The sequence below is a fragment of the Octopus sinensis genome, linkage group LG27 (genome assembly GCF_006345805.1).
Source record: "Octopus sinensis linkage group LG27, ASM634580v1, whole genome shotgun sequence".
Classification (NCBI taxonomy): domain Eukaryota; kingdom Metazoa; phylum Mollusca; class Cephalopoda; order Octopoda; family Octopodidae; genus Octopus; species Octopus sinensis.
The window spans coordinates 3,604,907-3,622,581 of NC_043023.1; the positions used below are offsets into that span (position 1 = coordinate 3,604,907).

Here is a 17,675-nt window from a genome sequence, read left to right on the forward strand (position 1 = left end):
ATACAAAAGCAACTGGAACATATTACCTTTTGATATTGAAATTGGTGTTTGGTGAGGTTTCTTCAAAGACCGATACGTAGACCAGTATGAAACTGAATATGAAGAGTATCGTCAATGTGTGGGCCCGCCTGTGGAAGATATACAAAAGAAACATGAGAAAGGGTCATTATTTGGGTTGGTTAGAAATAGGGTTAGGGTTTATGGTTGGGGTTAGGATCTGTGATTACAGCAAGGGTTTACAGTAGTGGTTTCCTACTATTTTTGGTAGAATTCTGGTTTAAGTATCCTATATAAGCCCTTTTTTTTTTTTAACCCTTTGGAATTTTCAGAAAATTCTTACAAAGGTGTGGCTGTGTGGTAAGAAGTTTGCTTCCCAACCACATGATGCTGGGTTCAGTCCCACTGCGTGGCACCTTGGGCAAGTGTTTTCTACTATAGCCACAGGCTGATCAAAGCCTTGTGAATAGATTTTGTTGATGGAAACTGAAAGAAGCCCATCATATATATATATATATAATATATATGTGTATGTGTGAGTGTTTGTCCTTCCTCTAACACCATTTGGCAACTGGTGTTGGTGTGTTTACATCCCTGTAATTTAGCGGTTCAGCACAAGAGGCCAAGACAATAAGTACCAGGTTCTAATGACAAACAAGTAAAAGAGTAAAGAGTATATACGTACATAAGATAGTAGGCTGTGATTTAAGTGAGATTTGGCTGCTATTTCTAACAAATAAAACTGCATGTAGATGTCTCCCGTGTTGGGTCATACATATCTGTATATAGGACAGTATTTGAGGGAGACTTGATTGCTCTTTCAAGAGTTACCATTTAGAAGTCTCCCTCATTGACTCTTACACACATGCTAGCATAAAGCAGCTGGATGTGATCTGAGGAAGATTTGGCTGTTATTTCTCAGATATCTGGCTATTATTTCGAGGTTTCCCTCATTGGCTTACTCTTTACTCTTTTTCCCTCTTTTACTTGTTTCAGTCATTTGACTGTGGCCATGCTGGAGCAACCCCGGGACTTATACTTTGTAAGCCTAGTACTTATTCTATCGGTCTCTTTTGCTGAACCGCTAAGTTACGGGGACGTAAACACACCACCATCGGTTGTCAAGCAATGTTGGAGGGGGGGGGACAAACATATACACACACATACATATATATGCATATATACAACGGGCTTCTTTCAGTTTCCATCTACTAAATCCACTCACAAGGCTTTGGTCGGCCCAAGGCTATAGCAGAAGACACTTGCCTTAGGTGCCATGCAGTGGGGCTGAACCTGGAACCATGGCATTTAGGACTGCTAAAAATAGCAGCCAAATGTCCCTCAATACACACCCTGATGTTTCATGTATGTATAAATGTATGAGCCAATGAAACAAACCTCTACATGGTATTTAGGACTGCTAGAAATAGCAGCCAAATCTCCCTCTAATCACACCCTGCTGTTTTATGTATGCATAAATCTATGAGCCAATGAAACAAACCTCTACATGGTAGTTAGGACCGCTAGAAATAGCAGCCAAATCTCCCTCAAATCACACCCTACTGTCTTATATATGTATATAGGTATTAGCCGATGAGGGAGACCTCTATATGGTAGGTAGACCTGGTAGAAATAGCAGCCAAATCTCCCTCAAATCATATGCTATTGTCTTATGTATATATGTATGAGCCAATGAGGGAGACCTCTACATGGTATTTAGGACTGCTAGAAATAGCAGCCAAATCTCCCTCAAATCACACCCTTTTTTTATGTATGCATAAATCTATGAGCCAATGAAACAAACCTCTACATGGTCGCTAGAACTGCTAGAAATAGCAGCCAAATCTCCCATAAATTGCACCCCACTGTTTTATGTTTTTGATCATAGGTCCACCCAATGGTGAATGATTTGGAATTAACAACAACAATAGCAGTGGAAGACTTACCAAAAGAACGTCATGGTTCCATCATCAGAGATTTTCTTCCCTTTCCTTTTCTCGTCCTCCCAATCATGGGCGGTGGCCATGTGTATCTTGTACACTTCATGGTTCTTGCGCTCATTTCGGACGCTGGCCATGGTGATCTGTTGCTCAGTTGATTGGACAGACAGACCAGTCCTGTGGAAATATAAGCAAGAAACACACTGGTCAGTGGGACAGACAGACAAAGAGGTCAGTACAGTGGATGGGTAAATGGACATAAATAGACAAGGGGTGATGGGGAGACAGACACAGATGCACACACACACACACACACACATACATATATATATATACATATATATCACCGTGACCGACCAGGCTATCAGATGTTGTTACACATCGCTGGTCACAATGCGCTTCGCATTGTTTTAGCCTTCAAATGACGCCACCCCGCTGGCTAAGCGAGCAGGCCAACAGAAGAAAGAGTGAGAGAAAGTTGTGGCGAAAGAGTACAGCAGGGGTCGCCACCACCCCCTGCAGGAGCCTCGTGGAGCTTTAGGTGTTTTCGCTCAATAAACACTCACAACGCCCGGTCTGGGAATCGAAACCGCGATCCTACGACCGCGAGTCCGCTGCCCTAACCACTAGGGCATTGCGCATCCACACACACACACATATATATATATATATATAATTCAATATACAAAAAGGGTGAAATATAATTAATTGAATAAAATTAATAAATTTCACCTAGTAGATTTATCGGTATGGAAAAGATCATATTTGGTAAGAATTATATTAATTATAATAAAGGGTTAATTGCAACAAGTTGCTCAAAACCATTAGTAGGAGAAATAGTGATCTATTTGGCTGTTATTTCTAATATTTTCGGTATGTGGTTTTAAGCAACATATATATATATATATATACTCTTTTACTTGTTTCAGTCATTGACTGCAGCCATGCTGGAGCACTGCCTTTAATCGAGCAACTCGACCCCGGGACTTATTCTTTTGTAAGCCCAGTACTTCTTCTATCGGTTTTTTTTGCCGTACGCTAGGTAACAGGGAAATAAACACACCAGCATCGGTGTGTCAAGCAATACTAGGGACAACACAGACGCACAAACACACACACGTACTATATATATATACTATATATATAATATATATACGACGGGCCTTCTTTCAGTTTCCGTCTACCAAATCCACTCACAAGGCTTTGGTCGGCCCGAGGCTATAGTAGAAGACACTTGCCAAGGTGCCATGCAGTGGGACTGAACCTGGAACCATGTGGTTGGTAAACAAGCTACTTACCACACAGCCACTCCTATGCCTATATACATATATATATACGACAGGCTTCTTTCAGTTTCCTTCTACCAAATTCTCTTACAAGGCTATAGTAGAAAACACTTGCCCAGGTGCAACACTTGCCCAAGGTGTCCCCATAACTTAGTGGTTTGGTAAAATAGACTGATAGACTAAGAACCAGGCTTCAAAAACAAATAGTCGATTCATTTGACTAAAAATTCAATGCGGTGCCCCAACATGGCCACGGTCTAACAACTGAAAGAGGTAAAAGACAAAACATAAAAGACAACAAACAACAGACTGGTTGTCATCCAACATTTTCACCAACATCAACTTTGCCCTTTCACCCTTTACCATTCAAACCAACCGTTTCCAGACCAAATATTATTCTACCTGCTTTATGATAAAACTGATCCGATCTGGCCTCTCGCATCTCTTCTGCAATGTTATTCTAAGTGTGAACAATCACATTATTGACATCTCAAAGTTGTAAGATAATGCATGATTAATTCAAAACAATTTGAATAAATATGACATTTCACAGAGTAATCTGAATACCAAAGGGTCGAACATTCAAGGAGTGGAGCTGATAATAAAAGGATGAGTCAGATATTGACATGTCTCTCTCTCTCTCTCATATATATATACATATATATATATATATATAACACCTAAAGCTCCACGAGGCTCCGGCAGGGGGGTGGGGGGCGATCCCTTCTTGTACTCTTTTGCTACAACTTTCTCTCACTCTTTCTTTGTTGGCCTGCTCGCTTAGCCACGGGTGGCGTCTTTGAAGGCTAAAACAATGCGAAACGCATTGTGACCAGCGATGTGTAGCAACATCTGATAGCCTGGTCGGTCACGGTGATATATATATATATATTGTTAATCCAAACAAGAAAGCACAAAAAACAACAACGCGAGGACGTGGAACAGATATAGTATTATTGGACGCTCAGGAAAGAAGGAGGGTTTAACGTTTCGAGCGGAGCTCTTCGTCGGAAACAAAGGGGAAGGAAAGATTCAGAGAAGGGAAGACAGAGGAAAAAAAAATCACCAACGGTACACACGAGGTCACATTTATATATATATATATATATTATATATTAAATTGATCCACTTAAAACGATTGTACTGCATCACCTCTGGATATCCTGTTATTTTGATTTTATATATATGTGTGTGTGTGTGTGTGTATGTATGTGTGTGTCTGTTTACCTATTTGCTTGCCTCCCTATCAGTCTGTGTCTCTCTCTCTGCTTATCTGTCTCAGGTATTTGATAATTAAATTGTTTGTTAGTAGTTCATTGTATTTATGATAGTAAGAGTGACAACAGGAGAGATATACAGTGAAAGGTTATATATATATATATATATATACGTTTAAATATTTGTTGTGCAAGATTTTTTATGTGAAGTCGTGTGTTGAAACAGATATTGTTATATTTCGGAATGGTCATATTGCCAGTTTAGCCAATAAAAACACACGCACTATATATGTGGCCGTTGCCAGGGCCGCCCCAACTGGGTTCCGTGTCGGTGGCACGTAAAAAGCACCATCTGACCATGGCCGTTTGCCAGCCCCGTCTGGCACGTAAAAAGCACCCACTACACTCATGGAGTGGTTGGCGTTAGGAAGGGCATCCAGCCGTAGAAATAAATATCACTGAAGCAAAATAACACCAAATATATAGTGCGTGTGTTTTTATTGGCTAAACTGGCAATATGACCATTCCGAAATATAACAATATATATATATATATATATATATAAAGAAAAAATGTCAAGATAGAAAATGCTAAAATAATTTTATAAAAAACATTTCAAAATCGAAATCAATCAACATCAATGGAAATTGTAGCTGTGATACCAGTGCTGGTGGCACGTAAGCGAACCATCCGAATGTGGCCATTGCCAGGGCCGCCCCAACTGGGTTTCCGTGTCGGTGGCCCGTAAAAAGCACCATCGACCATGGCCATTTTGCCAGCCCGCCCGTCTGGCACGTAAAAAGCACCCACTACACTCTGGAGTGGTTGCGTTAGGAGGGCTCCCAGCCGTAGAAACATTGCCAGAGATCAGACTGGGCCTGGTGCAGCCTTCTGGCTTCCCAGACCCCAGTTGAAAACGTCCAACCCATGCTAGCATGGAAAGCGGACACTAATGAGGATATGAATGATATATATATATATTATATATATATATTTTGTGTGTGTGTGTTTGTGTGTGTAGAAGGTTGAAAAGGAACACATGAGTGATATAATGGGGAAAAAAAGTCAAGATAGAACATGCTAAAATAATTTTATAACAAACATTTCAGTACCGGATTCAGTTCAATTGTAAGTATGGAAGGCAATTAAATTTTGGAAAAATTAAAAGAAAAGTTTTTTTTAAAAAGAATATTTGCATAGTGTTCAAATACAAGGGGCATTTTCCTTATTTCTGCACAATGACCTCGAACCCACAAGAGTAAACAAGAGAGACAGAGACAGGTAGAAACAAGGAAAATGTCCCTTGTATTTGAATACTATACAAATATTCTTTTAAAAAAAACTTTTCTTTTAATTTTTCCAAAATTTAATTGTTTTCCATACTTCGGTACTGAAATGCTTTTTATAAAATTATTTTAGCATTTTCTATCTTGACTTTTTTTCCCATATATATCAACTCGTGTGTTCCTTTTCAACCTTCTATATATATATATACACATATATATATAATCATCATCATCATCATCGTTTAACGTCCGCTTTCCATGCTAGCATGAGTTGGACGATTTTGACAAAGGGCTGGCGAACCAGAAGGCTGCACCAGGCTCCAACCTGATCTGGCAGTGTTTCTACAGCTGGATGCCCTTTCTAATGCCAACCACTCCGAGAGTGTAGTGGGTGCTTTTTACGTGCCACTGGCACGGAAGCCAGTTGGCACCCTACTAGCATGGGTACAAGTGCCAGTAAGGCGACGCCTCCTGTTGTCACTCTTACTATCATAAATACAATGAACTACTAACAATGTAATTATCAAATACCTGAGACAGACAAGCAGAGAGAGAGACTCACAGACTGATAGGGAGGCAAGCAAATAGGTAAACAAACACACACATATACTCTTTTACTTGTTTCAGTCATATGACAGTGGCCATGCTGGAGCACCGCCTTTAGTCGAGCAAATCGACCCCAGGACTTATTCTTTGTAAGCCCGGTACTTATTCTATCGATCTCTTTTTGCCGAACCACTAAGTGACGGGGACGTAAACACACCCAGCATCGGTTGTCAGCACTGCTAGGGGGACAAACACATACACCAAACACATACATATATATATATATATATATATATATATATATAATATATATATTATATATATTACGACAGGCTTCTTTCACAGTTTCCGTCTACCAAATCCACTCACAAGGCATTGGTCGGCCTGGGCTATAGCAGAAGACATTTGCCCAAGATGCCACGCAGTGGGACTGAACCCGGACCATGTGGTTGGTTGTTAGCAAGCTCTTACCACACAGCCACTCCTGTGCCTATATATATATAAAATCAAAATAAGCAATAAGGATATCCAGAGGTGATGCAGTACGATCGTTTCATGCAACTCCATTTAATTGAACAATGCAATCATTACCTCAATTTAAATGCAGAGCTTTGCTCACCTGCATAAATAAATAGAATTAATTTAATCAGTCATTCATATAATTTTATTTAAATCCTCCAAGAGGGTAAGATTAAATGAAGCTACTTCAAACAGTCGTACTGCATCACCTCTAGATATCCCGTTGCTTATTTTGATTTTATACACTTTATTTTGAAATTGTACGGCTGATACCACACCAATTTTTGGTGCTTGAACTTAAGTACCTAATTCATCTGAATCTCATTTTGCTTAACTCATCAACCAAATATACACACACACACACACCACACACACACACATATATATATACTAGCAGTATCGCCCGGCGTGGCTCGGGTTTTGTAAGGGAAATACTATATAAGCATTTTTAGAGAAGTTTTACTTCCCTTATAGATGCCAATTCGGGCTTTCTTAGCCATTTCTGTTTTGGTGTCTTCAAGCCATGAAGCCGTTGTTCTAAAAGACCGCTGGTCTCCTTGACAACGCTTTACGACGTTGATTTCCTTACAACTCCCTTCCCCACAGCTTCACGAGGAGGGAAGAAGGGGAGAAGCAAACAGGTGCAGGTGTGACCATGGACGCCAACTCCGCCGCCATCGACACTCGAAAAATTATGCATTAAAATGGAATAAAAAATGATGTTAATTATTTTTAAAATTGTAGACTCATCGTAGACGCGCGGCTAATACTAATACTCAGACGGGCTCGATATGAATCCACGACTATAAAGATCCCCGAATTTGGTTTAAACTGCACCCCGCAAATGTGGGAGTAGTTAGGAATCTAAATCGAAGGGGACAGACACTCACACAACTACAGTTTTATATATATAGATATATATATACATCTAAGTAAACACATAAATGTGAAACAAGGTGGAAAAAAGAGTACTCAAATACCAGGGGTAGAGTAATATGCTTTATTTAAAAGCAGCAGAAATTCAACAAAACCTGTTACTTGGAGTTTCACGCTCCCGTTCGTCGGACAGTTTCTTTGTTTTTTTTTTTAACAAAAACTGTCCAACGAACGGAATGTGAAACTCAGAGTAACAGGTTTTGTTAAATTTCTGCTGCTTTTGAAAGCATATATATAGTATATATATATATAATATATATATATATATATATATATATATATATATATATTTTTATTAATATTATTTTGTGAATTTGATTTAGTATTTCTAAATTGAAATTTTCCCTGTCAGTTTGGAATAATATTCTCTCATATATTATTATTATCATTATAATATATATAAATATATAAATAAATATATATTTAATTTCAACAATTGAGGGTAAAATTAATTAATTATTAATCAATTTCACCAAGTATTCCGTATGTAAGGGACCATTTAAGGCGAATTCAAAATATTACATTTTAAAAAGGGCTTAGTAAAATAAATTACTTTGCCACATACTGTGGCAAAGTAATTTATTTTACTAAGCCCTTTATAAAATGTAATATATATATATATACACACACACATACATACTAAGGGCTTCTTTCACTTTCCATCTACCAAGTTCACTCTTTTTTCACCTTGTTTCACATTAATGTGCTTTCTCAGGTGTGTGTGTGTATGTATATATATATATATATATATAATATATATATATATATATATAATATATGAATGTATGTATGTATGTGTTTATCATCATCACCATCATTTGACTGAGGACTGGCAAGCCAGGAGGCTGCACCAGGCTCCAATCTGATCTGGCAAAGGTTTATAGCTGGATACCCTTCCTAACACCAACCACTCCAAAAGTGTAGTGGGTGCACCCAGCTTCACTCCCTGTTTTGGCAGTATTTTTATGGCTGGACAAGCAGTATCGCCTGGCATTGCTCAGGTTTGTAAGGGAAATAACTATAAAGCATTTTTAGAGAGTTATAGCCAAAACATAGCCAAAAAATGGAAAAGAAATGATGGTAAATTTTTTTTTAGAGTAAAAAGGTCGAGTTGCGTCCCCTAGACAGTCCTGTGGTTTTGTGTTTCTGATTCTCGACCCCATGTCGAATTTATCGATTTTTTTCAGAACTGGGGAACTTTTCAAATTTTTCGCTGTGTTACTTTTGAATTATGACATTGGGCTATGTGTGTGTCAAGTTTCATCAGAATCGGTTGAAAGCCGTGGTCAGGATGAGGGTACAATCTGACAGACACACAGACAGACAAATTACCGTTTATATAGAGAGAGATGATCTTCTTAACATGTTTCATTTGTTATGAGATTTTTAATTCATTTCTATGTGGTTATTATAGATAATATCTTTTCACTATTGATGGAATAACTAAATAAAAGTTTGTCTCTAAATTATATATATATATATCATCATCATCGTTTAGCGTCCGCTTTCCATGCTGACATGGGTTGGACGGTTCAACTGGGGTCTGGGAAGCCAGGAGGCTGCACCAGGCCCAGTCTGATCTGGCAATGTTTCTACGGCTGGATGCCTTTCCTAACGCCAACCACTCCATGAGTGTAGTGGGTGCTTTTTACATGCCACCTTTCCAGGTGCCAGACAAGGCTGGCAACGGCCATGATCGATGGTGCTTTTACGTGCCCCGGCATTGAGGCCAGATGGGGTGTCGCTGGCAACGGCCACGTTCGAATGGTTCTCTTATGTGCCACCAGCACTGGTATCACAGCTACAATTCCATTGATGTTTATCGATTTCGATATATATATATATATAATATATATATAATATATATATATATATGTAAAGGGTAAAGAGCCCCTTTTGGCATTGCACCTAGAATGCTCCCTGCCTATGTATAAGTCTGTGCAAGGTTAGTTTATAGAAGACCAGCAGTCACCCATGCATACCAGCCTCCCCTTTCCACACCACTGATGTTATCCAAGGGAACGTGACGTCACAACCGATTTCCACAGTTGAGTGAACTGGAGCATCGGAAAAATAAACTGTTTTCCTCAAGAACACAACATACACCCCGGTCTGGGAATTGAACTCAAAACCCCATGATTGTAAACCCGTTACTCTAACCACTGAGCCATACAAAACAGTATAAAGCAATTACTCTTTTAATCTTTTACTTGTTTCAGTCATTTGACTGCAGCCATGCTGGAGCACCGCCTTTAGTCGAGCAAACCGACCCCGGGGCTTATTCTTTGTAAGCCCAGTACTTATTCTATTGGTCTCTTTTGCCGAACCGCTAAGTGACGGGGACATAAACAGACCAGCATCGGTTGTCAAGCGATGCTAGGGGGACAAACACAGACACAGAAACACACATACATACATATATATATACATATATACGACAGGCTTCTTTCAGTTTCCGTCTACCAAATCCACTCACAAGGCATTGGTCGGCCTGGGGTTATAGCAGAAGACACTTGCCCAAGGTGCCACGCAGTGGGACTGAACCCGGAACCAGGAAAATACCAAATTGCTTTTATTATGATTCAACATAAAAAACAAACAACACACGGACACACAGACACACACACTTCTTGATTAATTAAACACAAGAAGTACTCAATGTCGCAGTTGAATGAAACAATGTTATTAGGTTAATCCGGCAACAGAGCAGTCCATTGGGTCACCCTAAATAAAATACAGTTGTGTGTGGAATTATATATATACCTACATATATACACGTATATTTACACACCCATCCAGTTATATACACATGTGTGTATGTATATCCACATATTTATATACATATATATGTTTATACACAGACATACAGACATGGATATATATATATACACACACAGACACATAAACACATAAATATATATATATATATGGAAGTATGCTGTGCGTGAGAAGACCCGGCAAGACTAGTGAAGCCATAATCCGTGGCCCCTACCTGGGACGTAGTCCGTCCACCTGTCATACACCTTCCTTCTTGTGACACTTGTGAAGACCTGTTGAGGCAAGTGAGAATCGAATCGAATCAAATCAAATCAAATCGAACCAAATCAAAATAGATGAACATCAATGGAATTTGTATCCTTGTGTACCAGTGCCGGTGGCACATAAGAAAAACCATCCGAACGTGATTGTAGCCAGTACCGCAACGACTGGCCTCCGTGCTGAGGGCACGTAACAAACACCATCCGAGCGTGGACGTCCGCCAGCCCCGTCTGGCACCTGTGTCGGTGGCACATAAAAAACACCATCCGAGCGTGGCCGTCTGCCAGCCTCGTCTGGCACCTGTGTCGGTGGCACATAAAATCACCCACTACACTCTCGGAGTGGTTGGCGTTAGGAAGGGCATCCAGCTGTAGAAACACTGCCAGATCTGACTGACCTGGTGCAGCCTTCGGGCTTGCCAGACCCCAGTTGAACCGTCCAACCCATGCCAGCATGGAAAGCGGACGTTAAACGATGATGATGATGATGATATTATATATATATATATACACACACACACACAGAGTACATAGATAAACACATAAAAACACACACACACACACACACACATATATATATATAAAAAATATATGTACATCTCTTATACATGCATAAACATACAGGCACAAATATATACACAAATAAACACACAGATATATATATATACACACACTGACAGACAGACAAATAGATAGAGACATAGAAAGATAGAGATAAATACATACAGACATATAGACAGAGACAGATAGAGAGAGACAGAGAGAGAGAGACAAATAGAGAGAGATGGATAGATAGACAGATATAGATAATATAGATAGATAGACAGATAGATTGACAGATATAGGTAGATATAGAGATAGATAGATAGATAGATAGAGAGATAGATAGACGATATAGGTAGATATAGATAGATAGATAGATGATAGATAGATAGATAGATAGATAGATAGACAGCTATAGGTAGATATAGAGATAGATAGAGAGATAGATAGACAGATATAGGTAGATATAGAGATAGATAGAGAGATAGATAGACAGATATAGGTAGATATAGATAGATAGATAGATAGATAGACAGATAGATAGATAGATAGACAGATAGATAGACAGATAGATAATAGATAGACAGATAAGGTGATATAGATAGAAGATAGATAGATAGATAGATAGAAATAGATAGATAGATATAGATAGACACATATATGTATAGATATAGATAATAGATATATATATAGTAGATATAGATAGAAGTAAATAGATAGATACATACATACATAGAGATACAGATAGATAGACGGACAGATAGATAGATAGATAAATAGAAAAATAGATAGAAAGATAGATAGATACATAGAGGTAGATAGATACATACATACATATATACATAGAGATACAGATAGACAGATAGATGGATAGAGATATATAAATATAGATAGATAGATAGATTTAGATAGATATATAGATAGATAGATATAGGTAGATGTAGATAGATAGACAGACAAGTAGATTATCCTGATAAACGGGATATTAAGATCAGAAGATTAGTAACAGATGGAGATTACAAAAATAGAGATGGTAGCCAACTTACTTGGTGGTGGGTATTTAGTGTTGGGCGGGGGTGGAGGGGCAGATAGTAATTAATGCAGCTGCAGGAGCTAGAGAAGGACAGCAGTAATGAAATACACCTTCTACACACCGACACACTCGTTAAGTGCAGTAACGATGAATGGATTTAACGAGGGTAAAGTGTATGCACTGCCTGTCACAGTTATGTCATGATACCAGCTGTTGCTTACACTGTTGCTCACTCGTCTGTCTGTGTGGAGCGGTAATTAATGATGACATGTCATGCATGTATGCATGTGTGTGTGTCAGAGCATATATATATATATGTGTGTGCATGTAAACCACATACGCACACACACACACATAAACATGCACACATACTTTATAGGTTGAGGCTACCATTGGTTTCATGTTAGGGATTTCCTTAGCAATTATCAAACATTTGATATGGAACATTGGTGTTCATTTCTATTTTGGTAAACATTTGTGTGTGTGTGTGTGTGTCCATTTTCCATGCTGGCATATTTATAAGTGTGTATATAAAGCACACACCACACACATAAACATGTACACATACTTTATAGGTTGAGGCTACCATTGGTTTCATGCTAGAGATTTCCTTAACAATTATCATACATTTGACATGGAACATTGATGTTCTTTACTCTCTTTACTCTTTTACTTGTTTCAGTCATTTGACTGCGGCCATGCAAACCACCACCTTTAGTCGAAGAAATCGACTCCAGGACTTATACTTTGTAAGCCTAGTACTTATTCTATCGGTCTCTTTTGCCGAACCACTAAGTAACGGGGACATAAACACACCAGCATCGGTTGTCAAGCAATGCTAGGGGGATAAACACAGACACACAAACACACACACGCATATATATATATATATATATATATATATATATACATACATACATATTTAGGACGGGCTTCTTTCTGTTTCCGTGTACCAAATCCACTCACAAAGCTTTGGTCGGCCCGAGGTTATAGTAGAAGACACTTGCCCAAGGTGCCACGCAGTGAGAATGAACCCGGAACCATGTGGTCTGTAAGCAAGCTACTTACCACACAGCCACTCCTGAGCCTTGTTTCCATTTTGGAAAAAAATTGTGTGTGTGTGTGTGTGTGGTGTGTGTGTCTGTGTGTGTTTGTGTCTGTGTGTGTTTGTGTCTGTGTCTGTGTGTGTTTGTGTCTGTGTGTGTTTGTGTCTGTGTCTGTGTGTGTTTGTGTCTGTGTGTGTCTGTGTCTGTGTGTGTTTGTGTCTGTGTGTGTTTGTGTCTGTGTGTGTTTGTGTCTGTGTTGTGTGTGTTTGTGCTCTGTGTGTGTGTGTCTGTGTGTTGTGTCTGTGTGTTGTGTTGTGTCGGTGTGTGTTTGTGTCTGTGTGGTTTGTGTTTGTGTTGTGTGTGTTTGTTGTCTGTGTGTGTGTGTGTCTGTGTCTGTGTGTGGTTTGTGTCTGTGTGTTGTGTCTGTGTGGTGGTGTTTGTGTCTGTGTGTGTTTGGTCTGTGTGTGTGTGTGTGTTTGTGTCTGTGTGTGTTGTTGTGTGTGTTTGGTCTGTGTGTGTGTTGTGTCTGTGGTGGTGTGTGTGTGTGTGGTGTTGTTTGTGTGTGGTGTGTCTGTGTGTGTGTGTGTCTGTGTGTGTGTGTGTTGTGTGTGTTTGTGTCTGTGTGTGTTTGTGTCTGTGTGTGTGTGTGTCTGTGTGTGTGTGTGGTCTGTGTGTGTGTGTCTGTGTGTGTGTGTGTGTCTGTGTGTGTGTGGTGTCTGTGTGTGTGTGTGTATGTGTGTGTTGTGTCTGTTGGTGTGTGGTCTGTGTGTGTGTGTGTCTGTGTGTGTGTGTGTCTGTGTGTGTGTGTGTGTGGTGTGTGTGTTCTGTGGTGTGTGTGTCGTGGTGTGTGTGCTGTGTGTGTGTGTGTCTGTGTGTGTTTGTGTCTGTGTGTGTTTGTGTCTGTGTTGTGTTTGGTCTGTGTGTGTGTGTGTCGTTGTGTGGTGTGTGTCTGTGTGTGTGTGTGTCTGTGTGGGTGTGTCTGTGTGTGTTTGTGTCTGTGTGTGTGGTGTTGTGTGGGTTGTGTCTGTGTGTGTTTGTGTCTGTGTGTGTGTGGTGTGTGTGTGTGTGTGTGTGTTTGTGTGTTTGTCTGTGTGTGTGTGTCTGTGTGTTTTGGTGTCTGTGTGGTGTGTGTCTGTGTGTGGTTGTGTCTGTGGTGTTTGTGTCTGTGTGTGTGGGGTGTCTGTGTGTGTTTGTGTCTGTGTGTGTGTGTGTCTGTGTGTGTTTGTGTCTGTGTGTGTTTGTGTCTGTGTGTGTTTGTGTCTGTGTGTGTTTGTGTCTGTGTGTGTGTGTCTGTGTGTGTTTGTGTCTGTGTGTGTTTGTGTCTGTGTGTGTGTGTGTCTGTGTGTGTGTGTGTGTCTGTGTGTGTGTGTGTCTGTGTGTGTGTGTCTGTGTGTGTTTGTGTCTGTGTGTGTGTGTGTCTGTGTGTGTGTTGTGTCTGTGTGTGTTTGTGTCTGTGTGTGTTTGTGTCTGTGTGTGTTTGTGTCTGTGTGTGGTGTCTGTGTGTGGTTTGTGTCTGTGTGTGTTTTGTGTCGTGTGTGTTGTTTGTGTGTGTGTGTGTGTTTGTGTGGTGTGTGGTGTCTGTGTGTGTTTTGTGTCGGTGTGTGTTGTGTCTGTGTGTGTGTGGTGTGCGTGTGTGTGTGTTGTGTGTGTGTGTTGTGTGTCTGTGTGTGTGTGTGTCTGTGTGTGTTTGTCTGGTTGTGTGTGTTTGTGTCTGTGTGTGTTGTGTCTGTGTGTGTGTGTGTGTGTCTGTGTGTGTGGTGTCTGTGTGGTGTTGCTGTGTGTTTGTGTGGGTCTGTGTGTGTGTGTGTGTCGGTGTGTGTGTGTGTATGTGTTGTGTGTGTATGTGTTGTGTGTTTGTGTGGTGTGGGTTGTGTATGTGTGTGTGTCTGTGTGTGTGGTGTCCTGTGTGTGTGGTCTGGGTCTGTGTGGTCTGTGTGTGTGTGTTCTGTGTGTGTGGTGTTGTGTGTGTGTGTGTGTGTGTGTCTGTGTGTGTTTGTGTCTGTGTGTGTTTGTGTCTGTGTGTGTTTGTGTCTGTGTGTGTGTGTGTGTGTGTGGTTGTGTGTGTGTGTGTGTGTGTGTGTGTCTGGTGTTTGTGTGTGTATGTGTGTGTGTGTTTGTGCTGTGGTGTGTGTGTCTGTGCTGTGTGGGTTTGTGTCTGTGTGTGTTTTGTGTCTGTGTGTGTGTGTGTCTGTGTGTGTGTGTGTGTGTGTATGTGTGTGTGTGTGTGTTCTGTGTGTCGTGTGTCTGTGTGTGTGTTTGGGTGTGTGTGTGTGTGTGTGTCTGTTGTGTTTGTGTCTGTGGTGTGTTTGTGTCTGTGTGTGTTTGGTCTGTGATGTTTGTGTTTGTGTCTGTGTGTGTGTGTGTCTGTGTGTGTTTGTGTCTGTGTGTGGTTTGTGTCTGTGTGTGTTTGTGTCTGTGTGTTGTGTTTGTGTCTGTGTGTGTGGTCTGTGTGTTGTTTGTGTCTGTGTGTGTTTGTGTCTGTGTGTGTGTGTGTGTGTCTGTGTGTGTGTGTGTGTGTGTCGGTGATGTGTGTGTCTGTGTGTGTGTTTGTTGTCTGTGTGTGTTTGTGTCTGTGTGGTGTGGTGTGTCTGTGTGTTTGGTGTATGTGTGTGTGTGTCTGTGTGTGTTTGTGTCTGTGTGTGTTTGTGTCTGTGTGGTGTGTGTGTCTTGTGTGTTTGTGTCTGTGTGTGTTTGTGTCTGTGTGTGTTTGTGTCTGTGTGTGTTTGTGTCTGTGTGTGTGTTGTGTCTGTGTGGTTGTGTGTGTGTGTGTGTGTCTGTGGTGTTTGTGTCTGTGTTGTGTGGTCTGTTGTGGTTTGTGTCTGTGTGTGTGTGTGTCTGGTGTGTGGTGTGTGTGTGTGTGTTTTGTGTCTGTGTGTGTGTGTGTGTCTGTGTGTGTTTGTGTCTGTGTGTGTGTGTGTCTGTGTGTGTTTGTGTCTGTGTGTGTTTGTGTGTGTCCATTGTCTATGCTTGCATGGGTTGGATGATTTGACCAGAGCTGGAAAGCTGCATCACGTTCTAGTTTGATTTGGTAAGGCTTCTACAGCAGGATGCCCTTCCTAATACCGATCACTTTACAGTGTGTACTGGATGCTTTTAACAGTCACTTTTACGTGGCACTGGCACAAGTGCCATTTATGTGACATCATCACAGGACTCTTGCAGGCCAATACTTCTTCACCAGGGGATGCAGCCTTAACACTTCTGCTGTGGAGGACAGGTCTTCTTGAGAATACAACCTTAAAACTTCTGCTGTCATCCTCATCATTCAATGTCCATTTTCCCTGCTGGCATGGGTTGGACAGTTTGATAGGGGCTAGCTAGGCTGAAGACTGCACCCAGCTTTACTCCCTGTTTTGGCAAGATTTTTATGGCTGAATTCCCTTCCTAACACCAGCCGCCTTACAGAATAGACTGAGTGCTATTTAGGTGACACCATCACCAGTGAGGCCTGTTTTGACATGGCTTTTACAGTGTATAAATATCATTTAACGTCCATCTTCCATGCATGCATGGGTAGGATCGTTGACAGGAGCTGACCAGATAGAAAACTACCCTAGGCTACTGTGTCTGTTTGGCAGAGATTTTATGACTGGATGCCCTTCCTAACACCAACCACTCCACAGGTGTGTATGTATATATATATATATATATATATATATATATACACACACTTGTGCATGCCTTTTCTTCATTGGACACTAAACTCTGCTTGCGAAGACCAGTTGAGGCAAGTGAAGTCGAAATCAAATTCGGTGACTGGCATCCGTTGCTAGTGGAGTGCCAAAAGTACCATATGAGTGAGATCGTTGCCAGAGCAACAAGCTGGCCTCTGTGCTGAGGCACATAAAAAGCACCATTCAAGTGTGATCATTACCGCGTCGCCTTACCAGCACTTGTGCTGGTGGCGTGTGAAACATTCGAGCGAGGTTGTCACCAGTGCCGCTGGATTGGCTGTTGTGCAGGTAGCACGTAAAAAGCACCATTTGGACGTGAACCTTGCCAGTACCACCGAACTGGCCCTCATGCCGGTGGCACGTAAAAGCATCCACAACACTCTTGGAGTGGTTGGTGTTAGGAAGGGCATCCAGCTGTAGAAACTCTGCCAGATCAGATTGGAGCCTGGTGCAGCCATCTGGTTTGCCAGTCCTCAGTCAAATCGTCCAACCCATGCTAGCATGGAAAGTGGACGTTAAACGATGATGATGAAATATATATATATATATATATATTGCTGTGTGGAAACAAGCTGACTTCCTAACCACATAGTTCTGGGTTCAGTCCCACTGAG

General features: G+C 40.8%; 1 protein-coding gene across 2 annotated transcripts in view; it reads right to left on the reverse strand.

Moving 5' to 3' along the window:
- The window catches only part of LOC115225338 (phosphatidylserine synthase 2), a 70,918-nt gene extending 68,804 nt beyond the window's left edge, over nucleotides 1-2,114 (reverse strand). For both annotated transcript variants that reach the window (XR_005004037.1, XM_029796289.2), the window contains exons 1-2: nucleotides 1,944-2,114; nucleotides 27-128 (exon numbers count right to left, since the gene is read on the reverse strand). Coding sequence is in view for 1 of the 2 variants with exons in the window: in XM_029796289.2 (XP_029652149.1) it covers nucleotides 27-128; nucleotides 1,944-2,074 (233 nt within the window). In the remaining variant the exon portion in view is untranslated. The remainder of the gene's footprint in view (nucleotides 1-26; nucleotides 129-1,943) is intronic.
- Between the last annotated feature and the right edge of the window lie 15,561 nt (nucleotides 2,115-17,675).